A 25,082-nucleotide genomic window follows, 5' to 3' on the forward strand; every position below is an offset into this window, starting at 1 on the left:
ACATTAGATGACAGTCATGTGAAACAGTGGCAAATTACCTCGAATTGAAGCAGTGTCTTTTAAACGCTCGAAATATTCCCTCGCAGTAGAAATTCCGTTTTGACGTAACGTCGTCTACTTTCGGATATTCGGACGTAAAAATACGTGGCGCTATTTCTGCCGGATAATTGTCTTTCGACAGCCTGTCTGGTGATCTAAATCGTATCGTTTTAAATCTTGCGCAAAGATTCGCCTTCAATTTCAACGACAAACAAAGAAAAATAAATAAAGAGATATCGATGGACGTTGGTAGAATTTCACTTTCTTCGTTTTGATCGTCTCATTGAACATTACAAGGGAGAAGAGTAAATTAGAAATCAATCGATGGTCGATCATTAATTTTACTAATTTTCTACTAATACGTTTCTTCTATACGGATGAACAAAAATTTTAATTTTGAACGATCTTATCCGAAATTTATAATGCATTTAGATACGTAACACGCGTATACTTCTGAGTTGAAGAGATTCGCATTTTCAAAGGAATTTCTGGTATGTTTATTATAGATAGTTGGCCAGCTTTCTAGTAGCTTTTGTAGTTAGGCTAACACTGTTCAACTATTCAAAGACTGAGCCGTTCACTGAACTATTTGCATGTAAACAGCTGTAGAACTAACAAATTTGTTATTTCATAGCCAGGAGCGTGTATCGAGTGGCCGATACGATGTATCATATTTGTAGATTTTAAATCGGTTTACGTACGAGAAGTTGCAACAGATTTGAAAATCGAATTTACAGGAAACGTTCGAGCTTCGATTAATGGGACTATTATATCGTTAGAGCAATCGTTTAGACTTAAATTGCTCTTGATGAGTATCTTCTAAGGCAATGTAATCTTTTAATCGTGTATTATTTAAGTACACGGTAGCAATTCTGCGATTACGTAAGCAATTTTGCATAAAGTCGTCCCGACGATTTAAATTGCTCGTTAAGTATTCGAAACAATTATACTATTTTATGGTTTGTTCAGACATCGAAGATATTTCAGAGTATTAACTCAGTCCTGAGTTATGGTCATGGTCACGCATGATGCGCTATGCATAAAACTCCTTTTATGCGTTTCGTGTGGAGGATGAAACGCGCGTGATATTACTCATAGGCTGACCTTTGTCAGTTCTTGGACGTTTATCGGTTGCATTTCCGCTATGAGAAAGCGCGACAGACGAGAAAATGCGCACAGTCACTGTGCTTGTTCCACCAGTTCGTTCGTTCCAAACGGTTTCTGTTATAGCACGGTGATCGATGCCAATGATTATGACACAGCTGTATGGCTACTGAATATCCCGCGTGAACTAGATCTACAATGTTGTGGAACGAGATCTGCGGTAAATTCGTATATAATTTAGAATTCAACGATCTTCGTATATTTTAGAATAATCGTAGAACTACGAAGCGGTCCGCTAACTTTATTTAACGTTATCCGCGGTGGCGTTCGCATAACAGAAATTTCGAACTTTCAATCGCAGATTTCATACTATGAAACTTTTAATTCTATAAATAAACGAAGTTTCCAAATAAATTTGAAATTTGAAATTTAAAGTTGGAGCGCTTGAAAATTTGAAATTTCTAAATTTCCGACTTCATAAGTCCAACTACCCGAATTCGATGTGTATTTTTAACTTCTTTGCACGTTCCTCAAAGAATTAGATATTACGGTACGAAGAAATGATTTCTCTAAGAATAAATCCGACGAATTTCAGTTTTAATAGAAAACACTAGGAGACACGTGGCTTTGGATCTCTTATTCGAGTTCCAAATTTATTCATCCACTTCGCAGAAGTTTATCTCGTTCTTTCTCTTAAACGGATTGCTTACTAAGTTTCCTTCGAAAACGATGAGACGAAATCTTCGTAAAAATAGTGGCGGATCGGTGAACGTTATGGTCAGAGGTTACATTTGTAGAACACATGGCTGGTGTTATGTCACGAAAAGGAACGTCGAGTCAAGTGCATGTCTGACCCAAGGCGCCATAGGAATAACTTTGAAGCGTGCTCGCAAACTTCCGTTATTTATAGTACAACCTGACCAACTACATATCTTGGGTACGTTCACCGGCCAATCGAATCTGAATTCAACGTTTCGGTTTCGGTATAATGAATGTTATGTGCCGTTCATCCACCGTATCTCTACATTACTCGTATTTGCATCTACGCTTCGTTTTCCGCCGTTTGGCCGCATTATCTCACGCGTTCCGAATTTCACGGGGCAATTTCCAACAGATTTATTGGGTTATACATCGTGTTATTCAAGGTTCGCGAATGATACCTCGAATGAGAAGATTTTCGCGAATATTTGGATCCACGTGTAGTTTGATGTACGTATTTCTGGACAAACTCGTCATTTTTTATTGGACGCAGACGAATTAGAGAATTTTGAAAGAATTAATAATCGAATTATACTCTGGTTCATCGTTCGTGTTCTTAGGTGAAAGTTCATACGGATGATCACGAGTTATAATCATAATCGAAATTGTATAGTTGAACTTCATATAGCGTAACATTACGCTTGGTGTGTTTTATTTTTTTCAATTTATTTTACAACGTGTTTAAACAAATTATTCGATCGAAATTTTACGATAATTTTAGTTTAGAACGTTAGAGGATGTTACGCGAATTTTCTCAGACTTTTTAATTTCGTGGCAAGCGTATCAAATATGAAAAACTCGCTGTTACAATTTAAAGTAAGTGTTGATAATCGATGCGATTTGGTATTTTGTAGATTTATTATCTTGTTAGGCACGGGCAAATAGAATTTTAATCGGATTGATAAACTGGAAAATTCCTATGAATGATCGAATGCAACAAGTATAATTAAAACTTTAAGACAATAATCTCATTCTACATGTAATTACATTATTTTTTCATACTAAGTATTTTAAGGTAGCAACCTCATGAACAATAGAAACTTTTACCTCCGTTCTACACATAAAACATTCAATTATTCTTTCATCTTACAAAAAAATACTATCGCTATGATTTCATACATCTGCAAACTCCGTTTCCGAATATTCCTTTCAAATTTATCTTCTGAAATCTTTGTTCCACGAAAGCCTGATCCAACCTAACATAATGTTGCGTCTCTTTTCCATCTCGTGCAGTTTAAGCAGGTACGTGGGTATCTCGTAGGTCGTTTCATTCTATCGCGAAGATGAGTCTACGCGACATTTTTGGTGTTTCACGCGCGAAAGAATTCCGCCGTTGTATATTTAGAAATTTGCTTAGTCATTTAAATCCCGGGCTTACCTAAGTCTACTCGCAGTAACTTACACGTTTATAAGCGAATCGTGTGAACGTTTTCGCACATCGTGAGATATAAATTTTAGGCCGGTTGCACAGCGACGCGATGATAAATCAGACGATGAAAGATTTAGCCGGCAGCTTTATAAAATGGACTTAACAGGTAATGGGGCACAAATTCTCTGCTCGCATGACGCATAGCGCCGGGTATTAAGAGGCTCGTACACGAAACCAGGTGAATTATTCCATCTCATTTTGGGAGCTTATCTTATCGGTGGCCGCGCGAGGTGAAATGGACGTGAATCTGATAAATGAATCTCCAGTTCGTAGGCTCGTACGTTTCCAATTTATTAATGTGCACAGTAGATTCCGAATTGAAATCCTTCCTTTGAAGAAACTGGTACTTTCGTTGATTATTGCTTACTAGCTTAATAAATGTCGTTTCTTCACATTTAACTCTTTGCAGCTCTAGTAGGAAACAAAGTGTCCCTGCTTTCTTATTATTTATTAAGTACGTACACTTTTATTTATATATACACATAATTATTTATTACGTATCGGCGATTTATTGAAAAAATTCGAATTCCGCCTAATAATTAAACATCTAAATTAATTTTCTAAATTTTTCTAATCGTTTTATGTCATATAATTGGTCGTTTATAAACAAGTCAAATCTACTTTGTTATATCTTTTTTTTACGATACAATTTCTTGTAGTTTGATAGAATTAAAGTTCTAAAATATTATAAGTTTGAGGTTAAAATGATAAAACATCGGACGGTTGCTTTGGTTTTTGTATTAGGTTGTTCAGAAGAGTCGAGATCGTTGTTATCTTGTCTGGTTTGGTAGATATTCTGCAAGTATCTACGTTTTATCTCTTTCGGAGCGCAATATGCAGAGACGGGAGTTTTCGACGATTTTCTTTTACGGACATAGACTTGATCAAACTGCCTCGAACTGCTTTTACGAAATTGGAATCAACAAACTTATACGATGGCGAAAGCAACGTATCGGTGTCTATTTTGTTGAGAAACTTCCAGTTTAAAATACCTACACCTATCGATACTTTCCACATCGAAAACGATATTCATCGTGCAACTCAACTACGTAAACTAATAGTAAGATCATTTATTTACGTAGATATATCTTTCTACAAATGATAATTTCATTCAACGAACATTTAGTATTTCGTAGCGTTTCTTCAACAATGTGACTGTTCTTCTATATTTTGCGTCGATTGGAAATATTCCAACACGAATATCGAATTTTAAGATGAGCGTACTGTTCAATGAATAAGTTGCGAGATTGAATTTCAAAGAATCTCGATTCTCCGTTTCTTGAAGAATAATAGAACGTCAAATATTTTCCAGCAATCTATTCGTCACGAAGTAGAAAGAAAATTGGCCAAATTTCCTCTGAATACCGTCGATCGAAAAAGTTGAGTCGTCGAATTGGGTGATAGTCCCTTTTTGAAGTTTGTAAGTTCGAAATTTCCATTATGGGTCATCTTTCATGTCGCTCTTCGATACACGACGAAGAGTGGCTTAAATTCGAATAAAACGCTATTTTCTCCCTTCAACCACCAAAGAATCTCCAAAGAATTATGTTAATACACGAAGATGCAAAGTGAATAGTAAAAAGGGGTTGTCGAGTTCAGTCGTACATTTCGTGAATCATCCCCAGTGCATCTGTTCGGTGATATATCCGAGCAACTGGTTTTTAAGGATTCTCGAAAACACGCGTGACGATGCGTGCAAATATAAATCAACAGCTTAATGGCGTTCCCCAGATTTTTGCAAAATCAACCCTCGCGAGATTCTTTCTCACGGCTGACTTGGTTCTTAAATTAGATGCGACGTAACTCCGCAGATTGTCGAATCTCCTATAAATTATTAACCCGTGGAAGAGTCCAAGAATTTTTTCATCGTCATGCGAACCTCTCAGAGGTCGAACCGATTCGTTCCGCTTTTTGTACATTTCGTAATTCCATCGTTTAATGATTCATCTTAGATTACAAGATTATTTGTGGTAAAAATACTTTGCCAGAACGAACCGTTATGGTTGCAGTGATCGATGGTTACTGTAATAAAACAGAATAAATGTTGGACCGAACAAAAGACACGTGCTTCATGCTGCAGGTCGATCGTTAAATGGAACGCGAACTTCGTTTAAATAACAATTCTCAATTCCTTGACACGTTCATCTCCGAACTCGGACACAAAGTGGCAACTTAATCTCAAACTTCGCGTTTACACACGGTCAACTCTTCCTCACGAAAACTGGTATTTGATCGAGTAACTAAAAGTCTGTTAGGAGCGGAATAAATATCGAAATTTTACGAAGCAACTTAAATATCTTATTGCCAGCTGCAACTTTGTTCTCTGTTTTTCCTTTGTTTTCCTTCTAACTAACAAGCTACGATTTAATTAACTTACGTGTTACAATTAATTAAAGATAGCGAAGAGCTTGCAGAGAATCCGTACATTTACTTAACTCGTAAAATCAAGTCGCTACAGATGTGCATACTTGACATTTTTTAATCGGAAATGACGTCGATGAATCGTTAAAATTAGACAGGTGAAAAGACAATGGACATCTGTGTTGCATCAGTCTGATCGCTTGTTCGACAAACCCGGAAGCGATAAAACAACAATATCGACGGAATTAAATGACGCGATCATAACAGATTATCTGAGCAGATTATCATAAGTCAACTGGGGAGTACTGGGACCTTCTATCGCACTCAGACAGGATGTAACATTGAACTTAACTGGCTAATAACCTCCGGCTATATCCAATCTATAGACAAACTTTTGATCTTTTGATGCATCAGAGTTGCAACGTTGTATGACGGTGAATTATGCGAGAGACATTTCTATTAGTACATCGAATCTTTTATTCGCACGAGTGTCCAGTGTTCGAAATAAAATTTATAAGCGTTAAAGTAAGCTTAATAATGTTTGCAGCAATCCACACGTAACCGTGCTATACGTTCGTTGGTATCTGCACGTGCAACAAAGTTGAAACGATGGATGAAAACCATTTAACACCTCGCTCACGTGTGTCACGTCTGTAGTTAAACACTTGTCGCGTTTTTCTCGTTAATAAAAAACGACGCGCGTGTGGGTACGCTAAGTATGACAGATGACGAGGGACCAGCTTCGTAACGATTTGCACGGGACATTTGCAGAAGCGACAAACGGTGCAATTTCGCAATGAAAGATGATCCGATCTGGTGGGTCCGATAGAACCCGGAATATACCCGGATTTTTCCGCGACGTTGTGCACCAGAGAATAATTATTACACGCTGCGTGTTATTTTAACGCTAGATATATCAAACTCATCAAAACGACACGCCACAAATTTTTTTCTTTTCAAATGATTAAAGTATACGAATAATTGTGGAAAAATTAGCAACACTTTTATCATAATTATACATGCACAGTATATATTCACTAGTCGATAGTTGTAGTTCTAATCTGTTGATTGATTTGTCTGTCAGTTAAGAGCGACTCTTGGGCGAGGCAAAGCGATTACCATCCACGAAATGGTTTTATTATAAATCGTTTACTTTAATCGCGAGTATCTAATAAACTACAGAGATTTCCGTCGTTTCTTACTTGTAATAGAATCTTCCAGTAAGTGATTTAAAGGAAGCTTTAAAAATTCCAGTTCTAAAAACACAATGATTCTTATCAATTTATTTACACAATCCCACACATACGCGGGTATCATTCGCTTTTATGCGAGCACACAAATACGCGTGCAAAGAGATTCTCGAGCGTCGAGAAGCCGGAACAACTCTCTTGTTTAGTCAGTTTAATAAATCCTCGTTAATAGTAGCAGCGTTAACAGAAGTCGCGACGAAAGCCCGTTTTTTTCGTCGGGAAAATAGCGAACAGGCGGATTAGCGTTGGCCGGGCTCTCATAAAACTCGATTTTCGCGCGAACAAACCGTCCATCCGGTGATCGGTTTATCCACCACCTCCCTTTATCCTTTTCCGGTATTTTTATTCTTTTTCCCCTCTATGTTTTTGCTTTTATGCCTGGCCAGCAACCGAGAGGATCGGTACTATCGTTTCCGTCGATCGTAAAGCTGTGATTTAACAAGCCACGAAAAAACTCGTCGACGTAAATTCATCGATAGTCTCGCGGCGAACGAGTAGCAAAACTGCATCGAGAGTCCTTCCGGGATCGGATTTTTATCTTTTTTATGCACGTGGAACGCGGCGACCAATTCCGCTTATATTTTTTTCTCTCATCTTTTTGTTTCGTATGCACCTCCTTTCTCTTTTTTATTTTCTGTTTTTTCTTTTTTTTTTTTTTGGTTGAACTTCACGCCACTTGTGGCAATCGCAGCCGCGAATCGTTTAAACGGTGTTACTACATTTTTTCGAGAGTATTTATGTAGATATATGGGTACGCGCCATTCTTTTACCATCAGGTTGAAAAAATCGTCCTATTTTCTTCCTCTCTCTAATCTGTTTCGCACTATTAAAATCATTTTTTTCAGCCACTCGTCTGCAACCTTATTTTTACCGACGTCGTCTGCACGCTTGATCGTTCAAGTCCACACAGTACCTTTTTTCCTCAGCTTTTCGCGTTTTAAAAAATCCGCCAAAATTCTTCAATATCCTTGCAATACTTTTGCAAAATAATTCTAGAATACCATCCAATAGGTTTTATTTCCATATGTTACGTTAATGCTTTTGAGCGAAGCGAGACTCAAGCAGAAATATGTGAAAAACGAAAAATTACTTAAAAATGAAACTTCATACAAAAATATAAATTCTGATGACTGCTGATTTACAATTTTTTGGTATATCACGTATCAAATTGTTTCGTTTAAAATGTACTCTAATGCGTAAGAAACAACGAGCCGAAACAATTTTACTCAGACGTACTAATTTTCCCTGATTTATCCCCTTCCACGATCTATCTATCTTTAACTTGACCCAGAAGCTTCTGAAAGTAAGAAAAATCGCGTATACCATAATCAAACACGTGTATAATCCATCAAGGTTGCAAAACGCGTTTATTTTCACACGTGTAACATCCGTTTTCCGTCGTCTGGCGTCCAGAAATCGCAATATCGCTTGCTCTACTCGGGTCTTACGTTACATCCTATCCGATTCAACGTCAATATTTGACAAAGAGAATTACATTTGTCCAATCGATGGATCTTAGGCTACAGTTTGCTGACGTTTATCATAGACGACGATATAGTACGATAACGTGCACGTGGTTTGACCAGCGCGTGTCAGCTTTCGTTTTGTTTGCTCTTTCCACTAGTCGACGAAATTTACATTAGAAACACAGATAATTCAGTTGCTATCCTATTAAAAGTAAGATATTGATGTAGCGTTTAATTAAATCTTCTACATCCATGGTATTTGTACGAAATAGATTAACGTAGAATATTGAAACAACGTAGTACGATATTATCGTTGTTTCTACGAATTTGTATGTATTTTTCTCTGTAACTCGTAAAGTAAATTATCGTTGTTATTTAGGTAGATCATTCGATAGAAATTTCTCTCGTCGATGCAAAAAGTCAACATTTATAATTTACACGCTGTTCTCGTCCAAATGAGTTACCCTTAAAAAATTGTAATTGAAAGATGCATCTTCCAAGTGAAAAGCTTTTAATCTTTAATTCAAGCTTTCTGATTTCATTTTTACATATATGTATATTCATCTACGTATTATAACTAATATACTAATATAAAACGTACTAACAAAATAATAAAATTCTTAAGAATTCGATAGAAAATAGCATAAGACTTTACTTGCAACTATTCAGATATTTCTCTACCAACATCGTTATCAGCTGTTACAATGGAATCTTGTTAATTCGTCTTATTAGCGAATAGTCGACAGCATGATTTTCTTGCTGCGCAATCAGAAGATTACACGCGTTCATTAAGAAATTCTTAAGAGATACAACATTCTTAAAAAAGACTCGTTTTCTTAATTCCTTTCACGAAATAGCTAAAAGCTCTGAGGAATATGATGTGAACGCGTCTTAACCTGATTTTACGTACGAACCACGTGTCTTTAATTAATCAGAAAGCTCGTGGTTGCGGTTTATCGACGAATGCAGACCCTTTCAACCGAAAGTTTGTCAACACGGTTAACATTTGTGGACTCTGCTAATACGCAAATATCGTGAGAAATTTTCTTTAGCATTCGTTACATTTAGACGGCTGAAAGCACTTTTCAATCTTTTTCTTTTTCTTCTCTTCTTTCTTCGTGGCTCCTTCTGCTCCATAGAAAGGATATAAAATATTCTACGATTCGTTCGTCCTTGGAAGTGTTTCCATCGTATTTCTAATTAAATGTTCCATTGTATAGTTCCTGTCATGTTCATGGTGCTGCTATTTTATTATTATTGGTCTCGAGAAACTAGCTTTCCGGGAGAAATTGAAATTTATCGTTTTCCTAAGTTTGTGTGTTAAGTAGATTGTCGCTTATTTATGCGAGGTATTTCATACATTTCCTTGGTTCTATTAAAGTTGTAATGGAGAACGTGATGTTACTGTCGCGGAATGGCAAAGATTTTTACGTAATTGACCTTTGTTTTTTTTTTACATTGTTCGGAAACGAGACTAAAATAAGAAATTGCTTCCTACGTCTTTTTCTTTTGTTATATTTTATTTTATCAAATAATATATTTCAATCAATAATTAAATAATAATAATAATTTATTTAATATAGTTCAATTTTTATTCTACACTTTTAATTTTCGATATATTTTTGTCGTTAATCCTGCTTCGTTCTTTTAGTAATTTTTGAGTTAATTGTATCTTCCTATTCTTGAAAGACATTTTAAATTCACGCAAAATATGAAAACATTGTTATTATTATAAATGATGTTTCGTTTCAGTAGCACGTTAAAGTATTTTCCTGAAACGCTTTATTGATACTATCACATGCAGCGAGGAAGCAATAAAAATAACCAGAATGCGTAATTGTGATCAAATTGTTATTAAATAACTTGCATTTTCATCGAGGCCCCATTACATTTGTTTAAACATTCCACCGTATCGCTTCGATTAATCATATGAAGTCATCTATACTAAGAGTATTCTAAGCACTTGTAGCCTTCGCTTCGATAATAAACTATCAACGCAGGCGTACAATTGCAGCTAACAATAAATATCGACTGTTTTTCTAGACGCTGCCTTCGTTAAAGCAGCTCTACACGACGTTCTTTTATTACAGTTTCATTTTAAATCGGCGAATTAGAACTATGTCTCGTTGAACTTTGCCTCGCCACCAATTTCTGAACGAACCATTTAGAAGCCGTTAATCAACTTCATCAAATGAAAAGTGAAGAAAACGTTAAACAAGAAGTTTATAACAATCCATAACTTACCTAACCTAATCTAATGCTTGTCAATTCACTAACGTTATTAATTGACGAATCATCGCGCAATTAATAAACTTCCTTTCTAAATAAATTACCACCTTTGTACCATTTTATATTGAAGGAAGCCAGATAAAATTTTCCACCTAATCTGACTAACGATTAGATAGAGAAATTTACAAGAAACGTAGTTTATCGATTCATCAATACCTTCGTATAATTATATCAATGAAAAAATCTAGCTCAGCTAGTGTCATGGAACAAAGAAGCTCGGACGATATGTTCAAGTATCGTATTTTTATTTGTCGCGATAATCGATAGAAAAGGGGAGCGTGTTACTCACCGAGAGCGCAGAACAGGACCAGTACCCAATGTATCGGCGCCTTCATCGCGTCGATCGTTTTCGAAACACTGGGGCAGGAGGATAAAAGCCTGGCGGCGACTCGCGTCCGAGGCGAAATAAAAAGACGAACGTACGTTTACAAGTTCTGTTTTCGATTTGCGTCAAGCGTACGCTCTCACCTATATTTAGGCAGCACAGCAATAATAGCACCGACCACGTTGAGGAAGGGGGAAACTGGAGAAAAAAGAAAAACGCGAGCTGAGGAACGCGACGTTCCGGTTGCGGGATTCAAATCGCTGACAGTCTGCCGGCCAATCAGCACGGTTTCCCTTCCTCTTCCGGTACCGAACCATTCACAGAAATTCCTTCGAAAGCATTCGACACCTTTCGAATCTGTCTTGTTCGAACGACGCGTTTCTTGAAACTATGCGACGATCTTATTCGATCGAGAACGCTAGTTCGAAGTTTCGATTCTTATCTCGATTGCGCTGATTAACAAACTACGGATCTTAATGCGCTCACGTGGAAAATTTGACGAGGTAAACGTGTAGAGAACGCGCGTAATTGTGATGCAAGTCAGTTGCTACTTTTCACGAGATAGCGTTTCATGTTTGATATTATAAGAAGTTTTATGTTTTCACCCGCGTAATGAAAATTTATAAAAAGCAACGTAAATTAAAACGTAGTATGGACGGGGAATAAAGTTATTTTAATTGACTACGAAACTAAAGGCAGACGATGATACTTGTAAGGATGCCTGGCTAAATTCAAATTTTCAAAACCTTGACTTACACACCAGAATGATTTTCAGCCAGACAAATGAAAAAGTATAGGAAATGTACAAAGTATTCGGTATTTGTCAGAAAAATTACCAGACGGAGTATTTGTTATTTTTCGTAAAAGTCAGAATTTGCATGGACATCCGTGGTCCGTTGACAACAACGCGATGTACGTACTTAATTTTGAAAGAAGACACACAGAATGCAAAGAAACGCTACACGTGGCGCGTTCGTTCACCAGCGACCGAGCAAATGCGATTAAAACCCTGACAGAATCGAACCAACCCTCCGATACCGGAGAACAATTCTGCCCCTCTTAGTTGAAAGGCGCGACACTTCGATTTAGCGGCTCGGAAGTACGATTTATCGGGAACTTCACAAAATTATTTAAATGACCGATTCGACGTATTTCTCCCTTCCTCGAAATTCCCCTTTGATTTTTATTTGCGTTTATCAATTCCAACGCAAAAGTGAACTACTTTAACTGAACTGAGACACTTTTAAAATATACGTACAGTATATGACACGCTATATATTCATGAAAATCTTTTATGCTAAATATCCGAAAACTTTCACGAATCACTGCGGTAGATTTTAACTAAAGAAGACGGAATTCGTCCTGTGTGTTAAAAACGGTCCAACCCAAACGAACGTCGCCACGCACTTGGAACTGTCGAGTTGTTGTTTGCCCGCGAACCTCGAACAGCCAATCCCCCTTGTCACGGGGAAACTTTGCTGTGAGACACTTCGTTATCCCAGGACGCGTAGAGTAGACACGGTGCACTTGCTCGAGGAGGAAGATCCACGAGGTTTCAACGTTTCTACGGGCGAGACATGTCTATGCACACGTTGGAGTTAATGTCTGGAGCGCTGTTTGAACGATGGAGAAACGAAAGGCAGGAGGGCGACTGGTTCACTCTCTAATCCTCTGTCCCGGTCGTCTCCTCCGTCCGCCTCCGCCTCTTCCTCCTCTGCCGCCTACTCCACTGACACCGACGTCGGTGTCGTCGTCGACGAACTCTTCCCCTTCTACGCGACCGCTCGTCGTCTTCGCGTGTCGTCGAGGATTCACGATATTTTTGTATCTTCGTCGGAGAGGCGATCAACCGGAGGTTGTACGCGGAGGCGGGAACGGAAACCTTGTGCGTGGTGAAGTGGCTGAAATACGAACAAGTCGAACCCCCTTGTTACCCTTTAGGGTAAATGCCGAGTCTGTTACGCTGCATCGATGACGACCTTTGAACTTTTTTTACGCTTGTCTTCTTTCAAGACTGCTTCAGGTTAGGCTGGTTCAGGTGCGAGATGGAAGATTGCAACTATGGTTGAATTTGCAACACGATATATGAGCCGGGTTTATGGCTCTGCGAGCAGGTTTTGCCTGTTTTATTGACAGTTAAGAGATTGTAATTTGCTGGAGTGTTCTACTTTAGGGTGAAATTTTGCAATTGATTATTGTTATAGATACGTTGCGAATTTTTACGCAAACTCATATTTTTAAGATTACTATTCGAGTAGAAATCTTTTTCAACGTCTAGATAGTATAATTTTCGATATTTTTTGTACTTTTGCATATTATGGTAACATCTCATACATTTCGTACGCATTTCGATTTCTTTTAAATTAACAAGGAATATAAAATCAATTTAATCAGTGAGATATCAGTGAGGTAGTCGATACAATCAATAGTAAGTAAAATGAAACTTACAGTGTATAGACATGTTAAATATTTTATCCATCCTACTTTTTAACATAGAGGTTGTGGAAGAGAGTTGTAAAGATTCGTTTAGCCATTTCTTCTTTCCTCGTAGTCATCTTGCGAAGTTGCGAAAAAATTGAGCTACTTATAGCATCGTGTTAAACAATTTTCTTAAACTTTTTCATATGTAAATTATATTCTATATGCCTTCCACGATAACGTTGCATTTATATAAATCCTATGTATTACTTCATTACGTATTATGTCGGTCTTTAATAGATTAATTTGCATTCCAGCTAATGGACGTATTTCGCTTAAGCGCTATCGAATTGAATTTGCTATGTTAGTGTACGTATCGTTCTCATTATTACTTCGATAATTATGCTAAAATAAAATAAGGCTCTTGATGTATTTTTAGTAAGCATAGAAATGAAATTTATATAAAATACACAAGTATGTTCATCGTTCCGCTTATAGCGTACGAAATATTTGAAAATATAACGTGGCTTCTAGCAATGTGTCCAATTCATGGCAACCTAATGTCGTATACGAATTTCGAATCGACTAACAATTAACCGAGCAACGTGTTTCGTACACGGGTCATTTCTGATTGGTTATTAACAGTAGCCGGCGGCATGACCATTAGGAGGATTCAGCCGGCCATCAAAGGGATTTGTTACTTCGATGTCGATGGACATTCTCCATCCCCCATGGACCTAATTAGCACATGAAGCAGCTGCGCCTGATTTGCATTATTGAACAATAATTCTACTTACCATCGAAATTCCCAATAGCTATTCCCTGATATATGCAGCTTATGTACAATATGTAATCATCCGACCTTGTCTCACGTTCGATTCTTTCGCCTGTATAAATTTTGTTAGATAATCGATTTTTCTCGTTTGCACCTGTTTCGCGACGTTAGTTAGGAATTTCGTACAAAAGAATGCACGTTGTCTTATTGATTGATATTTTAAAGAAGATCGAAGAGTGTGACATATTTTATACGTGAATTAAAAAGAAAAAGACACACGAGGATTTACAGATAAAATAAAGAGGGTCAGAATTTCGATAGATACGTATAAGAATCTAACTTTGCCATCTTTGTTAAAAAATCTGAACGTAGAGATCTCGAGAATGAAAGTAAATTCGCATTTGAATCGAAATTGAAGCGAGAAGTTTAAAAAGATGTCGAAAGGTAAGGGAACGATTATTAACGAAATATAGATTAAAGTATTATCATCATTTATTTATTTCATTGATCATGACAAAGTAATAATCACATAAAGCTGTTAAAAGTAAAACCCCCGTATTATCACTAAATCGTGTATTGTATTTACAAGTATAATTATAGTTCGCGTCGAATGCTGGCGCGCGACGCGCTCATCGTTTTACATTTTATTCTATTGTTCTTTTTCCTCTCGTTCACCCATTCTCCTCTCTCCGTTCTTCGACCAACGATAAATATATAATATATATAATTTGTTTTCTTTTACACCATTTTATTTTTTCCCTTACCGGCGTCTGTCCGTTGTCGCTCTGCTTACAAAAATTAGGTAAGTAAAGCTAAGAAACTGTTTTCTATCTTTTCTTCGCTATCTCTCTCTCTCTCTCGATTCTTTGACAAAAGCGCACGTAGAAATTGTCGCCCATTTTAATCTCATTATTTTTTTTCTTCACTCGCATAATCGCTTTCACACAATCTCTCTCTCTCTCTCTCTCTCTCTCGCTCTGTCTCTCTTTTTTTTGAACCCCTTTTTTCTCTGGCGTAAGAAACGATATTATTGGTACCCGAAACCCCGTGTAATGAAAATCCTTCAAATAAAATACTCTAGTTAACAATAAATTATTAAATATCTATTCACAAATATATGTATAGGCTAATTATCGTTTATTACTATCTTCACCACCGTCGAATCTATCCTCGTTCATCGTCGTCGCTATGTTAGATCAGCGACAATCTTTTCGTTACTATTATAAATAACAATTTGTTTTTTTTTCTTTACACAGGACAACGACCTAACGGTTTCCCTCTGTCGTTTTATTTCTTTGCTCGTGTAAGTATATAATATCAGCAGCAAAATAGAATTGTTTTATTCGATCGATTTGTTCCTACGGAAAGGGAGGAAAACGAAGATCGCTTGCTCGTCCAATTCCGAATGAGCTGGTTCCACGCGTTAGAAGACACTGAAGTTTTCTCGGTCTGTCCGTTGTTACCACGTCGTCGAAACGATTTTTCCTTGACAAATGAAATTTCGATGGTATTCGTTGTTCCTTCCTACATTGTCATAAATAATAACGACAAATATGTTCAAAGTAACACGATTATTTAATAATTATATACATTTAAATTCGTAATAAATAATTACAAGTGTCTATTTCGAATGAAAATCGCAAACATCTTCTAAAAATATCTCTTTCTTCGTATTCGGATTGAACGAAGCTTCTCGACGAAAGCTTCCATTTCAAAACGAAACGAAGAATCGACGAATGAATTATTTTGAACAGATCGCTTCAAAACACGTCAGTAACAATGAACGTCCATGAACGAATGATAATCGTAACTGTGTCAAGGATCAATGAATCTCTTAGAAACACACAACGTACGAGAAATTACAATCGAAACACCTGCTCGTTTCATTTGTTTCTTTGTCAGTTCTCGTATTTAAGCATTTCGCTTCCACCTTGTACGAGAAACATACGCATGTGCTTCCGTATAGTTGAGTGTATACATTCTATATGGTGTCTTGCTTCTGTTCCAAGGATGAACGCTCGAAACAGTGAATTTCCGAGCGGCCATCCAAGCCCGAGGAACGAAAAAGGCAAGAGGCGTAAAGTATCATTATGTTATAATATATTAAGTAACTTTCTGGCCGTCTTAGTCATCGACTCGCTGATTGTTTGGAAAGCGGATGTGGGAAATTCCTCGAGATCGGTCCTCCATCAAGGACACGTATTTCTTCGATATTTCCTGTCCCTTCTGCTGCGTTTAATTGCGAAAAACGACAGTCGATACTTGGGAAAAAAGATTTGTTGATTCGATCGTTCGATATCCCACTCTTTTGTTGCGTTCTTTCTTTTCTTGTTATAAAAATACGTTCTATAGTTTCCCTTTCGACAATCGTTTTGTTAAACCGTATAAGAATATTCGCGTGATTCCTGAAAGAAGAGGACGAAAATCGCTCACATAATGTCGGTGGTTTGAGTCAGGCAGTGTTTTAAACTTCGAAGATCTTCGTACATCGAGTTGCAGAAGAGCTTCAAATATTCATAAGCGATGGTATAAATCTTCTTCGTCAGGAATCGATGATTTCCATTTTTGGTTTTGCAATTTCAAATATCGTTTCCTTAATTCATATCTGTCTCAAATTCTCGAAATCCGAAGTTTCGTCATGCGTTATCAATTAATCGTTGAGAAATAATTGTCCAAAATTTGATCATTCTAAAAAAGCTCCCTGTAAAAGGTCCACCTATTAATCATTATGAAATACTACGACGGTCTAGGTTTTTGTACTTTCGAAGTATTTGGTTAATTTAGAAACCTACAAAAATTACGAAAACCAAGGGATTTTTCTAAAAAGATATCACGGTAATCTATTTCTTATACCTTTAAATAACCAACATACTTTAATTCTTATTGTCGCCGATTAAAATCTCTGAAACTTATAAATCTACAAAAATGACGAAAAGGAACAAAACTAATTTTTACATTTCGTAAAGTTATCTTTATCTTTCCAAGAACGCTGCTCGTTATTCGTAATGGAACGCAGCTTCGCAATATGGGAACGCATCCGACTCGAACTCGAAACGCGTCTTGACAACTCGAATTTACAATATCTCTCGCGTACCTCCACTCTCACGCACACATATCCTTTCTCTCTCTCTTTTCTTGCACACGTTCGTTGCAAAGCCTATACAATTACACATCCAGTAACCTCTATATAACTCTGTTTCTACGCCTCGTACCTCCTATAGAATATGACTTTCTTTTTTTACTTTTCTCTTTTGAAATCTTTTCATCTATATACACGCTAGTTTATCGGTTGCTACATCGTTTACTAAACTACCACGCGCGACTGATTTCGCGCGTCGCTTTTACGCTTTTCCCCTTTCGTTGAAAATCGCGCGCGACTCATCCTTCTGTCGATCGTTTAACCCTCTGACAACGAAGGCTGAATCAATTCCGTCTCACGTACGTGTTTCACGTTTGTCTCTTTCTAAATTACGATTACGCGAAGCTGCCAGTTAAGTTAGCTTGACCAACTCTAGTTTTTCCGAATTTCTTTTTTATTGTACAACGCAGAAGCGTAAGGGTAGCAGTTCGATTTTTAGGAAACTCCGGTAAGTTTATTTATCGCAATGAAGTGACATGGTTGATAGCGAATTGGAAGATAAAAATAAAAAAAAAAAACAGCGTTTGTGATATCAATTTTTTCTAATTTACAATTTATAGAGACGATCGATGTGGACTCGATGATTATTCTGTCCTCCTTGATCAAAATCTCCCATCTGCTATTTAAAACCTAGAAAAGCTCGAACTATATCATTCTCTTCGATCAATTTGAAATATTTAGTCATCGTATCGCTACAGCCTGTATAACGTAACTTTACACGCAAGGTAAGAAACACGGGTAAAAGTTTCAAATACTTTAGCGTATCTTGAAAAATGAAAAAGTGCTACGTGGGATATTTTGACTGAAAGCGACAGTATTATTCTAAGTTTTTGAAGGTTTGACGGTTTTACTTTTTAAGTAAATTCGATTGTCATAGACGAGTGGAGAAGCTACATTTATCGAAGTTTCAATAGAATAAAATATTCGACAATCGCGTCGACAATGATCCAGTCTTCTCTGCATAGGGTCAATGATGGATACGACGTAGGAATTTGGCTCGCGATTTTTGATTTATTTAACACACACAAGGAAAAAATATGAGTCTCGTGAGGTTACGTTTGCACCGGAAACTACTGATCAGGGGCTGCACGTTGATTCCGGCAGCTCGATGGCCGAAAGCCTTCCACGAGACGAACATTCGATGGATGATGCTGTCGAACGCGAGAATCGATGCAACGGTGATCGCTAGACTGCGGATGTTTACGTGCTTCGGGGAAATTCAATGGTGCAAAAATGCACGCAACGCGGAAAAATATAAAAAATATCCGAGACATAACTCGAATTTTTATTTTAATCCCGCAATTCGAAGAACGTGTACCACATTCGTTTCTCAATCGCGTTTAATGTACAGTAACAACGCAGAAGCTTTCGATTTTCGATTAAAGATAATATTAAGTGGGTGAATCAAATATTGTCTTTCGTTTCTTTGCGTTCATAAAAATACGAATCTGTGTAAACATCTCCAGTCCAGTGGTTTTGAATTTTTCTATTGTACAAAGTTGAGAAGTTGTCTATGCAAAGGACGCAAGAACGAAAGATGGTGATCGTGTTCTATATCGTGATAATTGACGATTCGATTAGGATTCTCTATCGTTAAAAAATCTCTCAAGTTTGGACAAATATGAAAGAATCGTTGCTAATGCGCGTCTTTCATGTTTGAATTTTACATTGAAGATTTTGTTGAAAACGGTAGAAAATTCCTGCTGGTTTATCAAGAAGAAAGAAAAATCGAATCTTTTGCCAGCCAATTTCTCATCTTTGCATAATATTAATAATAATTATATTTCGTTGTCCGAAGGGCAACCCTCTAGTTGATGTTCATCGTGATGAAGATTGTACTGGGGGATGGTTTTTGATTTTTTCAGGCAATATAACTTGTCGAAGAAACGAAAACTGATTGTTTCGTTAAATGGATGGATGGTTTAAATTTCGTATTTTGAAGATTGCTCTTTTTTTAATTTCCTTGATGGATAATTGACTTTTTTGAGAATCGTTCGTTGGATTGATGAAAGAATTCACATCGAATATATATTTCCTTACTAAGATAGAAGTAGAATCTTAAGATAAATTTTAAAATCAATAGCGTTAAAATATTTAGATACTTATTAAAATAATCTATTAGTGCTTCATCAATATTCTAGATGTGTTTTATGATAAATCTACTAATTCATTGAATTTTTCGTATTTTACGGAAATAATTTGCAGCACTTAAGAAATTTTTCGTAAGGAATCTTAGCGATGGTAAAAATAATAGGAAGATATCAAACGTATAAATATGTAAAATACGTGAAATAAACCAAGCCTGTTCTTCCATCAATACCATTGTAATTCGCACAAGTAGCCGACGCTTTTGCTCTTGTGCTTCACATCGCCGTTAAACACGCTCGAAAATCGTAAAATCTTTCCTTACGTTTCCTCGTACGCTTATTCCTTTTCCATATTACGCCCATAAAGATTCAAACTACGAATTCCATAGAAAAGTTTCGGCTGAAACTTCTTCGAAATTTTCTCCAACCAGTTACATGGAAGCACTTGGCGATTCGCCTTAAAATTCAGCCGAACGCGACGCAGAAACAAAAGGATATGTAAGGAACTTTTAAACGTAACCCATTTATGCTCCAGCTTCTGTAAACTCTGCACTCGTATTTCTAAGGAGATTTCCAAATTTCAATAACTGCGTTATTTCAAGCAATGAAACTCCGGTATTCCAATAAAATATTCTTTTCAAGCATAAATGGATTCACACGGTATAAAATGTAAAAATACTAATGTCGTCTTTTGATTTTATTTCATGTTTGTATGAATTATGACAACAGTTTGTTTAAAGAGAAACGAGAGTTACCCTTCGTTCGTAATTCAATATATTAAAATTTCTAAACAAAGACAAATAGCGATTTATTAATAATTCCGTGCACTTTGATTTCTATAAAACACTTGCGTAGCCGGTTAAAAATTAAAACGAAATCGTCGCATCAAATACGTAGCGCGACCGGATCGAACGAATTTCCATCGGTGCTTTCTGCCACCGAGACGATCGAGGCGCAGTGTGTCGTTTATTCAAAAAGTAGAAAAAGATAGAAAAAGCCGCGAAGAAGGTCTCGTATTGGTGAAGTCTGAAAAGTGGCGAGATCGATCAGCGATCGATATAATTGTTAATTAAAATAAGAATAACTTATAGATCCACTGATCGATCTTCTTGGAGGACTGGTGTCTTTTTCTTTCTTTTTTCTTTTTTTCAAACGTTCTTAACATAGGCATACGAAATTTTCTTGTTAAATAATTACCTATTTCGATCTAAATGCTTTCCCATAAAATACGAATTCCCAAACCAATTACATCGACTAATTATTTAGCAAATAATCATTTTCGTTATTTGTCAGAGAATTTTATAATTTTTCGCTTTTTTTTTCTTTTTTTTTAATTTTTACCTCTCGGACGTTAGAGCGCCACGTTTTTGAAAAAGCTCGAACAGAAGGAAGAAGGAAAAGAGAAACACCGATTGAACAGTTTCGCCATAATCACCAAGAGATCCGACTGGAACGTTCGGTATTCGGATCTTCCTTGAAATAGGTTCGGCTGCCTAGACCATTTTTATGTCGCAGGCGAAAAAAGAAAATGGGTCAAGCATTCAGGCAAACGATTAAATTTTCATTCTAGTTTCTGCCTCTCTCACACGCATACACGCATTCTTTCTCTATTTCAAATTGTCTCTTTCGCTCAAGCATACGTCTCCCTTATTCTCTCGTCTCTCGCTTCTTTCACTCTCTCTTTCTCGCACCATCTATTATATAGTTTTGTTCACACATTCCTTCTTTTTTCGCTATTTACAAATGTACTCTGTGTGTATGTGTGTGTGTGTGTCTCCGTGTAATTCTTCATCTGTATAGTTTGTCGCTTAAATAACGTTCGTTATCATCTTCTCCACGTTCTCCCTGTCCCCTATTATATCTCGTTTTACCTAAAATAATTATTTTTAATTGTATTCACCGCGGCGACACGTGGCTTTTGCGAGCTGAATATCCACGTCGTCGTCTCGCCTCTCCAGTCTCTCTCCATTTTCCTATTATTTTCACTGTTCATCGATCTGTCTATAATTTTTCACAGGTAATAACGCGTTCCTTGATTTGTTCCTTTTTCCCTTTCTTTTCTCTTTTCCTTTTCTTTTTTTTTTCTTTCTTTTTTTACCTTCTAAATCCAGAAACTTGTTCACTGTTCTATTTTTCCTCGTATTTTCTTATCGCGTACACTGTTGAATTTTTGCGTTGCTTTTTCTTCTCTTTCTTGTTTCTTGTAGTTCCGAGTTATTCCCTCTTCTTGTTCATCTCTCACGTTGTCGCTCTCTCCCTTCCTGGTGCACAGCGAACGACTTCTGATTGTTTCGAGCTGTTAGAACGGTCTTGCTGTGTCGTCGGTGTGTCGTTTTCTTCCAGGTGTGAGAGTTTCCTTTGAATTATAAAGAGGGAGACGCCCGGTACAGGGGGTTGCCCCTGATGGGAAGCACGTGAGCCTCGGAGTTGAACACCCAGTCGTTCAGATTTATGAGATCATCGTCGCTGAACAGCAGGTAGAGGTACTGAAATAGACAAGAACGTACACTTAACGATTATATCCTGCTGGCTTGTGCATGTATTTATTATTAGCTATTACCAAGTATTGGACTACAGATTTTTATATTTAATATTTATGCATAATTGCGAGTTTAGAAAGTTTGCATGTTAGGTATATTCGCGAAAAATCTGTATGTATGAAAAATGTAAAAAAGTACAGAATGCATATAACGTGGAAAAGTATACCAAGTATCCAAAGTGAAGTACACGTTATAACATTTAGTGGGTGAAATGAATCTCTGTTTAACTTCCATTTACTTGTGTTCATGGAAACGTAAATTTGTATAAAAATCCGTAATCTAATTATTTCGTTTTGTACGTAACGCGGCGCGCTAATTGTCTAAAAGTTAACCGTTAGATTTTCAGTAATGACTAGATGCAACTGTTGAGTTTTTGTTCTCGCGTGTTTAAATAAGAAGGCTTAGAAAGGCAAGCAAAGTAAGATAAATAGTGTTGGTTAAATATATCTTCGATAAAAGCGAGGGAATAGCCATATTTTAGCAGCAGCGAACGCGTTAATTTGCTTTTAGATTTTTAATTTGACCATTCTCTTTGATACGATCGTTAAAAGAATCAAGTTATTAATTTTAATATTTGATAATTAATCAGCTATTATATGTTTATAAATGCTGGTACATTTTTTCTCTTATTATTTTTTAGGCTTGTATTATACGTAATTTCATATAATTTAATAGTACATGTAAAACACTAACGAACGATTAAGAGATATATGGATCGTAACCATTGAGGCTTTAATAGCACTCGGATGCTCTTTCTCGAGACTCAATCGAGGAGTATCGTTTATTGCACATATTAATCCTATTTCTCTGTCTAGCTTCTAACATTCCCTCCACGTAGAAAATAAAACTAGTACGCGTCTAGAATAATTTATCATTGACTTCGTTAATGTAATTTACAATTCATAGTTTTAGAAAACTGTATACTAAACTAATAACGATTTTACTCGTTTTCCAGAAATAATCTTTACACACCAGTGTCAGTTAGTATAAATGTTAATGATAATCTCAGATTTCTATTCATCTACGCTCTATGGTTATAATTTACAATTATAAAGTATTTAAAACGCGTCGCTTTGAAATAACAACCAGCTAATGAGATTTTTCCGAGAGCCAACGAGTCTCGAGAAATTCGAAGTAGCAATCAAGCAAACTGTTAACAAGTCGATTAACTTCTTAGCGTAGTCGTCGTTCTAACCGATAATTGCCAGACGCAGGTCCTTTGCTCTTGCCTCTGATCGTTTAATTTTTGTGCAACGGTTGCAATGCTCGTGTGAAAATTCTCGCGTTTCACTCCCTTTAACCGGAAGTTAACGACGCGGCCACGCTACGCCCCGGATAATGCAATTTTAAACGCGTTGCGAACGCTCGAAAAATGTTTCATCGGCCATGCGGTTCTCGGCAGAAGATTAAATGAAAATTTGTGAACGCGACGTAAACGGCGTAACGACCAAGAAAACGTTCGTTAACGTTTAGGAAAATGGGAACAGATTGTGAGATATCGTGGCGATAGTAACGTTAACGACGTTTAGTTGGGATTCTTAGCAGGTTTAAACTGCGAAGTGGAAAATAAATGTGTTATATTGAGTCGCAGAAACGACGATTGTTATTATTATTTTTCTTTATATTTCTTATTACATATTATTCCTCGATAATAATGTCGTACATATTTAGTACCGGTCCTTTACTACCAACAATTTAAACTGCTACTTTCAATTAATTAGCAATCTGTATTGCTATTAAATTGTACAATTTCCTATTGCAATAATTACATATAATTATGTAATAGGAGAAACAAATGTCTTCGAAATAATCGCGTAACAAGATACTTCTGTACAATTTTCCTTTTCCCACTTCTGATTAACACCATTGTATACACAGATCGTGCAATGTTATAAATTAATCGTACAATACTCTTCTTCGTATAAAATCCTATAGAATGTAATTTCATGTTATACAATTTTTTTTTCATTTCGGTTCATCTTCACCTAGCGCGATCTACAAATTGTAGATTCAATATCTATCGCATTTATCTTTAAAACAAAGGTTATCGTTCTAATGCATTAACGTTCGCTCAGTGTTTTTCGTGACTAAAATATGGCTAATTATAGAATAATTATATTATGAAACGCTACAGTGAGTAAAGAATATTTCTCAAATTCTGCAACGCATGCTAGAAGTTTGGCTAGAAATCAAAGGAATAACGATAGAAATCATGGTACCTTGAGCGTCTCGGCGAAGAAGTAGCTCTGTTGCACGTCGTCCTGCGGAGGATCGACCAAGTAAACATTATGAAGTCCAGTGAAGCCTCCTGGAACGCGACAGTATTTCTCGAGCGCTTGAACAGCTTCCCAGCCCCATTCACGGTATTTCGGATCCTTTGTCAGCCGCCACATCACGAAGTACGATTCGAAGGTCTGAAAGAAAAATATTTTACCTCGGAATTTGGCGAACAGCCTGTGTTTGTCCTGGCAAGTCACGCGAAAAAGAACGGATTGAATATTTCAGTTTGCATTACCGGTGGTGGAAACACCCGGAAACAAATGCTAAAATGTTTCTATCTGCTCCGTTTGATTGTTTTTTCGTTTGTCATCGAATCATACTCGTCCACGGATTTTTTTTCGTTTAATGATAGACTCGCGGACAAAATGGATCGAACAGATGCTCGTTTTTGAAAGTAGATTTTGTATTTTTAATCAAAATGGAAATCGTTTTTTTTAATTCCTTGAAGCTGTGTTTGAAGCTGGCATTTATCAGATTTCAGACAAGAATAGGATAGAAATTTCGTTTCTTAAATTCGTGGATGTATCGTTCAACTTTTTCATTTTCTAGTACTGCGAGAAACATATTGCGTATGCAGAAAGTAACGCATTTAATGAAGAGTTACTTTTTAAAAATGTTGCCATTAACAGTAAATCAAGCAACAAGAAATCCTTAGAGCCAATGCACAGCTTGTTGAGCCAAGTGTATAATTGGAAAACAAATTACGAGAGAAACAGGATCTTAATCTAAATTGTATCATATAAGAATCAATGGTTGAAAAATCTGAACAGATTTAAAAAATTACGAAAACGATGAGAAGAGTATATTCAAATTAAATCCAC

The 25,082-nt window shown here is 36.7% G+C and overlaps 2 protein-coding genes across 10 annotated transcripts in view; both read right to left on the reverse strand.

Annotated features, from left to right (window-relative positions):
* The window catches only part of LOC126867881 (xaa-Pro aminopeptidase 1-like), a 46,308-nt gene extending 33,550 nt beyond the window's left edge, over window positions 1–12,758 (reverse strand). The window contains exons 1-2 of one of the 5 annotated variants that reach the window (XM_050622926.1): window positions 12,554–12,757; window positions 10,987–11,165 (exon numbers count right to left, since the gene is read on the reverse strand). In XM_050622926.1, the coding sequence (XP_050478883.1) occupies window positions 10,987–11,032 (46 nt within the window). In that variant the 5' untranslated portion in view covers window positions 11,033–11,165; window positions 12,554–12,757. Of the gene's footprint in view, window positions 1–10,986 lie in introns of all 5 variants that reach the window. The other 4 variants (XM_050622925.1, XM_050622924.1, XM_050622923.1 and 1 more) reach the window with 4 other exon arrangements.
* A 1,931-nt stretch (window positions 12,759–14,689) lies between these two features.
* LOC126867884 (mannosyl-oligosaccharide 1,2-alpha-mannosidase IA) overlaps window positions 14,690–25,082 on the reverse strand; it is a 691,228-nt gene continuing 680,835 nt past the window's right edge. For 4 of the 5 annotated variants that reach the window (XM_050622935.1, XM_050622933.1, XM_050622932.1 and 1 more), the window contains 2 exons: window positions 24,201–24,395; window positions 14,690–21,927 (listed from right to left, as the gene is read on the reverse strand). In XM_050622935.1, coding sequence (XP_050478892.1) covers window positions 21,805–21,927; window positions 24,201–24,395 — 318 coding nt within the window. In that variant the 3' untranslated portion in view covers window positions 14,690–21,804. The remainder of the gene's footprint in view (window positions 21,928–24,200; window positions 24,396–25,082) is intronic. The other variant, XM_050622931.1, reaches the window with a different exon arrangement.

This window comes from Bombus huntii, chromosome 7, assembly GCF_024542735.1.
Source record: "Bombus huntii isolate Logan2020A chromosome 7, iyBomHunt1.1, whole genome shotgun sequence".
Lineage (NCBI taxonomy): Eukaryota > Metazoa > Arthropoda > Insecta > Hymenoptera > Apidae > Bombus > Bombus huntii.